Genomic DNA, 10,982 nt, shown 5'->3' with positions numbered 1-10,982 from the left:
AACATGAGTTGTGGCGCACTAGTAGGAGTGTTTCACCTGGTGGGTAAAAAAAATAAAATATATATATATATATATATATATATATATATATTACAACTTTTGTAACTGTGGTTTCTCCAAACACTAAGAATGAAGACGTCTTAATGCTGTTTGCTGCCACTGATTTCTCCTTTCGTTAGATTCCCTATTCTCTCAACAAAAACACTTGGGAACATTAGTACTTCTCTCTTTTATTTATGTGATGACCTTTTTTTTTTTATAATAATATCAATATTTAAATTTGACCTCATCTAGTAAGTAAACACTCAATTTTGACAATACACATCTAGACATTCCAACTCATTTTCATTGTATCAATTGAACACTCTAACTTACAAAATGATTATCTAGACACCTCCGGAGTTTATGTGTTACGTCAACTTCTGGTGTGCACAAAATACGGTGGAGATGAGTTGGAGTGTTTATTGTCAGTTGAGACTAGACATGCATGTATTTTGATTGGTTCGATTTGATTTTGAAGTTTATCGATTCTCGATTCAAGTTTCATTGACTTAACATTTAATCATATCTCGATTTTGGGCTTTGCCGCAATCATAATTATAATAACCTATTTGGTCAAGCTTTTGGGAGGTCAAACGTGTGTTTTTTTTCACAAAAAAATAAATAATATGGTGCTTGACCAAGTCTTTAGGAGAAAATAAGTAGTCTTGGCGAGTAGCAAAAACTATATTTCAAAAGCTAAAAGAAGTATAGCAAAACCTCACTAAATTAATATAGCTAGGATCATGAAATATTATTATTATTATTATTATATAGAGGTGTTATTTAATCGATAAATTAATGTTTATTAATTTAAAGAGTGTTTGAGATTCAACATTGTGATGCTAGGATAATAAGAGCTTCCAAGATGTATTATCGCAACAGATTTTATCGTAGGATATTAGAAGACTATGAAGTGGGACAAACTGATCCAGGAAAGAGTAATGTTTTGGATGCTTTCAATTTTGCAATGCCGGCTTGGACGACATATATAATGTTTAGCAAGAGACAATAGCAAATTGTTTTTGATACTACAACAAAATTTGTTTGAAGGATGAAATCTCAGAGAATTTGAATGAACCCACTTGTGAAAACATCATTCATGAATTTGAGGTCATGATTAATGATCTCGATTACCGCAATAAAATGGACGTCAATAACCTATTGAGTTACCCAGGAGAAAATGGTACATGCAGAGGTCCAGAGCTTAGAAGAAATTGTGAATCCCATAAAAAATAATGTTGAAGATGATACAATACCTTTGGAACCAGTTACATGTAAGGAAATACTTATTGCATCTATAAATCTTCACAATTTTATGGTGCAGTTCAAAAAAACAACATCAAAACTTTTGGATCCAAAAAGAAAAGTTAGAGATGAACTTCAACTAGATTTAAAATTTAACAAAAATCAAAACACAATATAATCACATTTCACTAAATTGTCTTAGATATATTTGTACCTTTAAATAATTATTAATTTATAATATTAATAAGACCATATATTTATATAGGGGTCTTCTGAAAATATATTATCTTATTATCTTATCGAAAATAGATGATTTTTTCCATTGGCTCAAGCCGGAACCAGAGGAAAATATTATCTTAGAGAGATTTAATTTACCAAGTATTAATTTAGTGAGGTTTTACTGTAGTTTTTTTCCAAAAACACTTTTTTGAAAAGCACTTTATAAAATGTACACTTTGAAAAACATGCTCAAAAGTATTATTTTAAAAAAATATATATTTATTGATTAAACACACACAAAGTGTTCTTCACCAAAAAACATTACTTAAAAAATATTTTTCAAAATAAGTTGATTCCAGAAGTTTGATCAAATAGGCTAAATCAGTCTAGAAAATTTCAAATGGCTACCAAATTAACAAAACAAAAAAGTGATGTCAAATCAAGCATTCTAATTAAACAGTACCAAAACTATGTTTCATGTTTCATTAGAGTAGGCAAAGTCTAATAGCTAGCAAATGTGGCCAAGAATTTGTATAAGATGTCTTGTCATTACCAAATTTAACAAAGCATCCATGCAAAGGTAACATAAAAATTGTATTTTTTGCTTCCATGATAAGATTAATTCTCCATTTCTCATTTCTACACAACACAACTAAGAACCTCAAAACTCCAAAAGTTGAATTCCCATTTGTCTAAAATATTGTTTTCAAATTCAAAAAGTAGTATTCCTCATTCTATTAAGTCAATGGACTAAAGGCATCAGAAGTATTATGCATGCATTGAGTTTTTAAGGTAATAAATAATTGGGCAAATTAAAGAAATCACATACTTTTAAGGCAAAATTACAATTTATCCCTTAAAAGTTTATAAATTTACAGAAAATCCCTCAAAACGGATACAATAATATAAGCGCTGATACATTAATCTGATGCGCGAGATCCATTAATTGTTAAGTAAGATTACATTACATTTTTATACATGATACACTAATCTGATGCGCGAAAATGAGGGATTTTGGAGATTTGTAAAACTTATAGGGGATAATGGTAATAAGTAAACTAAAAGGCGGGATTTCTGTAATTTTTCCTAAATAATACACCTTCCGTCCCTTTTTTACTTATCACAATTCACTTTATGAGAATTAATTTGTTTAAATTTTGGAGTTAAAATTGAATTAGCATAATTTGATATTTAAAATTTAGATATACAAAAATTATAATATGAAAAATACTATAAATTGCAATCATCTTCATATTGATTTAATGAAAAAATACTTCTTAAAATACAGGTGAAAATTCAAGTAGTTTGACTCTAAAAAAAAAAATGTGACAAATAAAAAAAAATGGAGAAAATACAATATAAGTATGAAAAAATTTGGGCTTCGAAAAATCCAAATTGAATATGTCAAAGCAATAAGTTTGATAAAAACAGAAAAAGACGAGGAAATTTCAAAAACAGCTAAGACTAGACACATAATCAAGAAACATAATTAGACTTCTTAGCTATAATTTTCTTAATTACGAGTCGTAGCTACATGTTAGAAGGAGAAGAGGGGTGAGCGAGATTGGGAGAGGGGGGAGAAAAACGAGCGAGATAGAGAGTGCTATAGTTGTTTTGTATATCTGATCAATAATTGTATCACAAATACAATTTATTTAATTGTTTTATATCAAAAACTACTACTATAAAGAGGAGAGAGGCAAGCGAGATTGAGAGAGGATGGAGAGATACGAGCGAGATTTGGGAGAGAGATACAATTGATTTGTATATCTGATTGATAATTGTATCTCTTGATAATTGTAACACGAATACAATTGATTGTATCAAAGACTATTACATTCAATTCGATGATGCAAATCAATTGTATCAAGTATATTAACAAATACAATTTGTATCGTTATTGTAATTCCTAACAAATTACGGTTGTATTCATTTGTTGCCTTGAATATTGTACTTATGTGTTACGATGTGTGTATTATCATTTATATTTGTATGATGAACTATATCATTGACTGTTACCATTTGTATTTGTATTGAAGAGAGAGGGGGCAAAGAGAGAAGAGAGGCGAGCGAAAACATAGATAGAGGTGAGGGAGGGAGAGATAAGAGATAAGAGATAAATTTGCTATAAAATCTTAATTATAGCTACATATCGAAATTCTTTTAAATTATATTTATGTATAGTAAATACATATCACATATTTATCTAAACATATTTTTTTAGTAGCTTGATCACCCTAATGAATTTACCACCGTAAAACTCTGCAATTCTCAATCTCACAGCCGACGGCCACTGCGTTCATTCAAATTCTCTTCACCGAAAAGTTAGATTATATATATAAAACAAAATTATATTTTATATATACATTATAGATATTAATTTATTTATTTTTTGTTGGTATATTTATTTTATTTTATTTTAAATTCCTTAATAAAAATCTGACTCCACCGATGACCTCAATTGTCACTATCACTAGTTTTTTTTCCGTGTGCTTCATCCAACAAAGTAGTAATTTGATGACACCAAGATTCTGCTAATTTATTTATTTATTTTTGCATGATTTTTAAAGTTAGATATTCTTCATTTTTTAAATTAATATAAACATATTATACATATTCATATGATGAGGAAATAAATAATCTTAATTACTTTGTCTTCAAATTCAAACACAACGCATACCAATAATTAAATGTTATATATATTTGTATTAACTCTCTACCGTCTCTAGTGGTTTCTATTTCCGTCATGAATAGCCAATATTGGTATATTTATTTGTTATTAAAAAGTAAAAACATTCGAATTTTTCCATTTATAGCCAACCTTTCAATTTGTGACACTTTTAATTGTTCCCCACCGAATCTTTAAACTTAACATCCCCCACCCTTCCTTTCGCAGAGCGGTGGATTCAGAATTTTAAAGATATTTATTTGTGAAAAATCAAGTTAAAATGTTATTAACTATAAAAAGTAGGTTTTATATATAGAGTTTAACAAGTAGATATATATGTCCTACTTAATTTATTTTTTTCTACAGAGCATCTTATATATGTGGCGTCCTATATGTATTATGTCACGTAAGATGTGTGTGTCTACTTGTTCAACTTTATACAAATTTAATTGTCTACTTGTGCACATTCAAAATTATTGGAGGACATTGATGTCAATTGATATCAAGTTAAAAGGTACTATATTTATATATTATGCCTAGAAAAATATCATAATCTTTGAACCAACTTATAAGAAGAAAAGAATATCATATAAAATGGGATGCATGAAGAACTATTTATTGCAATCTTATTAGATTTCTACAAATATATTTATATAGTCAACATGAAAAATACTGAATTTAGATGAACACACAATATCAAAAGCTACCTCCCCCTCACTCAAGTGTCGTGTATATAAGTCCTCCTTGCAAGTAACATTCTTCAAACCAACTACCATATCTCTCTCTATTGCATAGCTTATACTAAAAAGCAAACAATATTTAGTTAAGTTACCAAAAAAAGAAGGATTAATATGTCTTGTAGAGATATTGAACCACTTGTTGTTGCAAGAGTGATAGGAGAAGTTGTAGATAGTTTCAACCCAAGTGTGAAAATGAATGTGATATATAATGGAAGCAAACAAGTGTTTAATGGTCATGAACTCATGCCTCTTGTCATTGCTTCTAAGCCTCGTGTGGAGATAGGTGGTGAAGACATGAGATCTGCTTACACACTCGTATGTCATCTCTATACTTAATTTATGTGACATTTTTCACTTCTCGAGATTCAAATTCAACTACTCCTCTCATTTCAATAATTTAAGCGTCATAGTTTGACTGGACACATCTAGTGGTCTTAATTAAACTTTTCATGTATGACGATGTTGAAATTTAAAGAACTTATTTAAAATAGAGAAAGAGACACTCTTTCTCAGACAGATTAAAAAGAAAAGTAAGACAACTAAATTGGAACATAAGAAATGTATAAATTTTGATTAACATTTTGAAACATTTTTTTTAATCATATATATTGATAGGAGAAGAATTGCAACTCTGATCTCATTTTTAAATTATCTTCTTTTTTTTCCATCCTCTAAATTGTAAATTTCTAACTATGTTATTTTCTTTCTTTTGTTTGAAAAAGATCATGACTGACCCAGATGTTCCAGGTCCTAGTGATCCTTACTTAAGGGAACACCTCCACTGGTAAGTATATTAATTGTTGATAAAAAAGCATTAAAATGCTTGACAGAAGTATTGATAACACTCTTAAATTTGGCGTGAATTATCAGTTTCATTTTCAAACTATTGAAAGTCTTAAAAACGTCTTTTTACTTGATTAATTGTACTTAAATACACCATCGATCTGCCACATGACATAACAAGTAGTCTCAAATTCTTGTAGGAGCATGAAACTCTTAATAAAAAATCGAGAGAAAGTGTTGAAAATATCCCTAAACTTGACGTGAATTTAGGGGTGTACTCCACTCATGTTGTAAGAATGGGAGTGTATTTTAGTTCAGTTAATCAAGTTGTTAGTTCGGAGATGAAACTAACAATTTATGCCAAATTTTATAGTGTTTCCACAACTTCTCACAAAGGCTAGTCATATTTGCATGGACTTTAAATTTGGGTTTTGCTTTTTCAGGATTGTGACAGATATTCCTGGTTCAACTGATGCTTCTTTTGGTAAGCAAATCAACTTGACTCATTCGTTATTATTTTATTCACTTAATTATATCTTCAACAAATGATCTAACACGTAGTAATACATCAATTTTTTACAGGAAGAGAGATAGTGAGCTACGATAGTCCAAAACCAGTGATCGGAATTCATCGATACGTGTTCGTATTATATAAGCAAAACAGAGGAAGACAAACAGTGAAACCACCAGTAACAAGAGATCATTTCAACACTCGAAAATTTGCAGCAGAAAATGGATTGGGTTCCCCTGTTGCTGCTGTTTACTTTAATGCCCAAAGAGAAACTGCTGCTAGAAGAAGATGAACGTACGTCCAACTTCATCAACATCAACAAATAAATAATAAAATTATGCAAATTGAATAAGGTGTATCTGCACTATGCAAAGTGACCCCGTGTAATATCAGTAATGTACGCAGATTTTTTCGTAAGCAATGTCAGACTCTCTTAGGGTCCTACTATATATATGCGTATAAGTAGCTTCTCTCATCTATTACTTGTTGTAAAATATTATTTTCCGTGTCCCTAATTTATATGGCATAGTTAAAATTTCCAGATTCAAATTTTTTAAATTTTGATACTGAATTTTGATATAAAAACTTTAAACTTTTTAAAATAAATTTTATATATTTGAAAACTACATGAAAAATTACTATAATTAACAACTTAAAATATTTAAAAGACGTATAAAGAAATTTCGGTCAAAGAAAATTTGATTAATGCTCAAAATTTCAAATGTGTCAGATAAATTGAAACCGACATATGGCAAAAAAATTCCTCTTTCAATTTCGTAAAGCATATAGCAAAAGTTGTCCAACGAACTCGTACAATTTCGGGGAGTTTTTATTGGTGGATTCGAACTGCCTCTTTTAAAAATTGAGTTTAAGTTATATTCATCGTTATCATACGTTAAGCTACTTTATAACGGTAGTGTGTCAATCTTCCAATATTAGTCAGTCAGAAACCCATCGTACTTAGCTTAATATTTGATCTTGAAATAATTAATAGGAAATTAACCAAGTCACATAATTTGTTTATTGATAATCATATGATAGTACAACCAAAAAAAAAAAGGATAGAAGAGACAACGTTAATTTATTGTTACGATATTATTTAATTTGCTCATGTAGCAGATGTAAACTTGCTGGCCACTGATCTCAAACTCAATTTGCTGCAACAAAAAATAAAAGCCAGTGAGTAAATCGTAATGTAATAAATTTGAATCAGATATATCAAATTTGCTCTTTCAAGCAAATTTAGTAGCTTAAAATTAAATTTTAATAAGAGGCCTTAAATTTATTCATACTAACCGGAACAAGAGAGTGGAGGGAGGTTGCACTGAGCTGGAATTTGAGCTGCAATACGCATAGTGTTGCACATACAGTCATGATTAATTGACTGTACTGCATTGCAACACTCTGTACTTGCACTAGGTGAGCCTGGCACCAGGAATGGTGCGCAGACGTTCAGGCCTGTAAGTGACGCGGTGCATGACTGCTGTGGCTGACACTCGATCACCCGGCTTTGCAGCACAATCACAAGCAAGCTCAACAACAACAATGAAACAACTGATGATGATGACTTCACAGCTGCCATGGTCGATATTCGAATATATATAAGTTGTTATATAACTTATAAATGATTGTCGAAAGAAAATGAAAGTAGATGAATTGGTTTAAGTTGAGCCAAAAGGGAGAAATATATATAGAGCTGAGAAAAAAAGGTGTTTATAAGATGAGGCCCTTTGTGTGAATGACCTAATTGAAGATATTGACAATCAGCTTTCTTGCATTTTTTTTTCCACACTTTGTAATTGAACCCTAATATATTATATGGAATTTTCGCAAATAGTCACTATAATAAACTTAATTATGCTCCATAGCTATATTTTGCATATTTACGGGTTGTAGCTAGAGTTTAAGCTGCCTTTTTTTTTGTATAATTTGCGGATACGTTTGTATAATTGAGCTATTTTTGTATAAACTTGAAATAACGAATTTATACAAACACAAATATCTTAACATTAAATAGTTATACAAATTATATTATACAAAATTAATACAAATTATATTATACAAATTCTGAATTATACAAATGTGTGAATTATACAAACTCGAAACCCCAACCCACATAATTATCACTGAATGTTGGTTGCGAGTGGTAATTAACTAAAAATATAGCTATAATGACTAGTTAACTAGTATATGTTTGTTTAACCATGTAATTTTTCCTATATTATACCATCGTATGGGGAGTTAAATTAATTTCCTTCTTTAACCGGAATTCATTTTGTGGCTCACATGACATAAGTTGTTTGAGACATATTGCTTGATATATTATAAGTGGACTTGTGGATATATATTACCTGTTATTCTTAATAATAATAATTAAAAAGAAAATGAAGTGCAAAATTTATTGATTGACTCTTGATCTAAGAACTTTATATTGAAATAATTTCAAATAAATAAGTAAAAAGAGTTCAAAAGGCACTTTCAAGACATAAAATAAAATCCATTAGTCATATCAAGACAAATAGAATTTGTTTACAAAAGCTTTGACAAACTACTATACAAAATTTAGTCACAAGAGTAAAATGCCTACATCAAAATTCCTTCAATTTTACACTTCACTCCAAAAACAAAAAAAAAAAAACAAAAAGAAAAGGAGTTGGTGGGAAGGACATCAACGAGAGTTGGAGAGACATTGCTCCAACACAAAAAAAAAAAGGCGTTGGTGGGAAGGGCATGTAGAAATCAAAATTGAATTATAGGAAAGAAAAAAAAAAAACAAAAAAAGAAGAAAGAAAGATGAACAAGACCATTAGTTTAGAGGAATTTAAACAAAGAAAACAAAATTGTTAATTTCACAAAATTAGATCCTTCTCAGACCGCAGTCGTGGAATTATACTGAATATGTTGTTGTTGTTGTTGACGTCGTTACAAAATTAGATCCTTGGGCTTGTGGTGGTGTTTGCTGGTGCAGTCCAATATGTCTTCACTGCAAATAGAAGTTTTTCTCTTTCCATTGGGCCATCTTCATGATCCACAATTAAACTCTCCCAATTTAGCCCATCTACAATCCTCTTTACTTCAACCAATATATCTACATCCTCACGTATTATTATACTTCCTTCTGGCCTTAATATTCTATCCATTTCTAGTAATATGTCTTCCATGTCACATCTACATATCAAAATTGACAAGTATATCATGAAAAAGGTCAATCATATAGCGGAATCATCGGAATCAGGATTTTTAGTAAGAGGATTCAATACTTATTAGAAAATATTACGCAAAAGTATGTGTGTTGGCGTAGTAGTAGTTTAGCCTATGTTTGTCTATAAGCGTCTTTTATATATTATTATACTTTTTTTTTATAGAGTTGACCTATTATGTATAATGTTTTCCTCTAGGTATAATGTTACATAATATTATATGGTGTATTGGACTATCTGACATATAATATTTTGTGTTGGACGATATATTTTTTCAAAATTTTCCGAAAAAATATGTGCAGGGAAATAAAAGTAAAAGAACAAGGCCGTCATGGGAAATAAGATACTTCCTCTATTCTAATTTTTGTGAAGGGGTTCAGAGTACGATGGTCAAAAGACTTAATTTTAATTATGAAGTTTTGTATAAATTTTTCAAATATCTTATAAGAAAACTTTATGGGTTATTTTATATTTGACTTATAGAGTTAAAATATTTAAGAAAATTTGAAAAAATATGTTTGACTCTCAAAATAGCACATCTTCGTATAAATAGGAACGAAGAGAGTATAGAATTTAAAATGATGATAGAATTTACCTCTCTTTGTACATAGTAAATATTGAATCAGCATGAAGAAGATCATACGTTCTTGGGTAAGTTGACATAGCTTCACACCTGCAACAAAATTCATGGTAAATACATGACCATGGAATATTTTCATCTAAAAGTTTATAGTTGTCAGTTGTCACTTCATTGAATAGGTACCGAAAATTATATTTTTGATAATAATGATGATTATGGATGCAAACTTGTCAAAGTTGAGTGACTTTTGAAAGATAAAATAAAGTTGACGGACTATGATGGTCAATTACCCAAAGTTGAGTGACCATCAAAACTTCTAACTCTTGAATTAAGTGACCATCTTATTTAATATTTAAATGGTAGTAAAACTAATCACTTGGAACATAGGGGTATTCAATCCCCCAACTTCTAGACCTTAAGAACCGACATTTGATGTGCTCCTTAGCTATATAGTGAGTAGCAACAAAGGGTATATCCAAAGTTTAGAATTTTCACTTCCACATCACCGCTCATCGAAACTATCGTCTATCAATTGAAATTTCCCTTTTCCAGAGGAGGAACCGGCCCCTCTGGAACATCCTCAAGAGAGTAGAAAAGAGAAGGAACATGAGTTTCTCGCCTTCAAAGAGTATAAAGAAGTAGAGTGTCACCCTAACAAATTAGGCACACACATCAAGGCATTCAGCCAACGAGCGAAAGCGATCGCTCAAGAAAGGGAATTCAGCCCCGAAAAATACAATGCAGTGAAAGACATTGTGGACTATGTGGTCGGTGACATAAATGATATACCATCGGCTAGCCAACTCCACTTCCTAACAAGGTTAATGTCTGACCTAGAAAACGAAAACAACAAGACCTAGGGTCTCACTGAATGAGAAGTTCGAAGAGTTCGCCACAAAATCATAAAGGTTTGAGGACACATGACACAGAGCACACTTTTAGTTACTTAAATATGAGCGTGGGGAGGGGGGGGGGGAGTAATTAAAAATAAGAA

General features: G+C 30.4%; 3 protein-coding genes across 3 annotated transcripts in view; 1 reads left to right on the top strand and 2 right to left on the bottom strand.

Moving 5' to 3' along the window:
• Nucleotides 1–5,025: 5,025 nt before the first annotated feature.
• On the top strand, nucleotides 5,026–6,585 carry LOC102585036 (CEN-like protein 1). Its single transcript, XM_006365708.2, has 4 exons — nucleotides 5,026–5,229; nucleotides 5,637–5,698; nucleotides 6,141–6,181; nucleotides 6,280–6,585. The coding sequence occupies exons 1-4, from the start codon at nucleotides 5,026–5,028 to the stop codon at nucleotides 6,498–6,500; spliced, it is 528 nt and encodes a 175-aa protein (XP_006365770.1). The 3' UTR covers nucleotides 6,501–6,585.
• A 610-nt stretch (nucleotides 6,586–7,195) lies between these two features.
• LOC102584721 (protein 108) lies at nucleotides 7,196–7,862 on the bottom strand. Its single transcript, XM_006365707.1, has 2 exons — nucleotides 7,505–7,862; nucleotides 7,196–7,365 (listed from the first exon to the last, which is right to left on the bottom strand). The coding sequence occupies exons 1-2, from the start codon at nucleotides 7,788–7,790 to the stop codon at nucleotides 7,358–7,360; spliced, it is 294 nt and encodes a 97-aa protein (XP_006365769.1). The 5' UTR covers nucleotides 7,791–7,862; the 3' UTR covers nucleotides 7,196–7,357.
• A 1,257-nt stretch (nucleotides 7,863–9,119) lies between these two features.
• LOC102584381 (probable methyltransferase PMT15) overlaps nucleotides 9,120–10,982 on the bottom strand; it is a 4,119-nt gene continuing 2,256 nt past the window's right edge. Inside the window, exons 5-6 of the mRNA XM_006365706.1 lie at nucleotides 10,004–10,081; nucleotides 9,120–9,376 (exon numbers count right to left, since the gene is read on the bottom strand). Of these exons, the coding sequence (XP_006365768.1) occupies nucleotides 9,139–9,376; nucleotides 10,004–10,081 (316 nt within the window). The 3' untranslated portion in view covers nucleotides 9,120–9,138. The remainder of the gene's footprint in view (nucleotides 9,377–10,003; nucleotides 10,082–10,982) is intronic.

Source organism: Solanum tuberosum, unplaced genomic scaffold, assembly GCF_000226075.1.
Source record: "Solanum tuberosum cultivar DM 1-3 516 R44 unplaced genomic scaffold, SolTub_3.0 scf00560, whole genome shotgun sequence".
Taxonomy (NCBI): Eukaryota; Viridiplantae; Streptophyta; class Magnoliopsida; order Solanales; family Solanaceae; genus Solanum; species Solanum tuberosum.
Note: the sequence above shows the minus strand (reverse complement) of the source record. Positions and strands in the feature narration are given on the sequence as shown.

Coding starts and splice junctions, on each gene's coding strand:
- LOC102585036 (XM_006365708.2), top strand. CDS start 5,026: ATGTCTTGTAGAGATATTGAACCACTTGTTGTTGCAAGAGTGATAGGA. Junction 5,230..5,636: donor TGAGATCTGCTTACACACTC/GTATGTCATCTC, acceptor TGTTTGAAAAAG/ATCATGACTGACCCAGATGT. Junction 6,182..6,279: donor TTCAACTGATGCTTCTTTTG/GTAAGCAAATCA, acceptor AATTTTTTACAG/GAAGAGAGATAGTGAGCTAC.
- LOC102584721 (XM_006365707.1), bottom strand. CDS start 7,790: ATGGCAGCTGTGAAGTCATCATCATCAGTTGTTTCATTGTTGTTGTTG.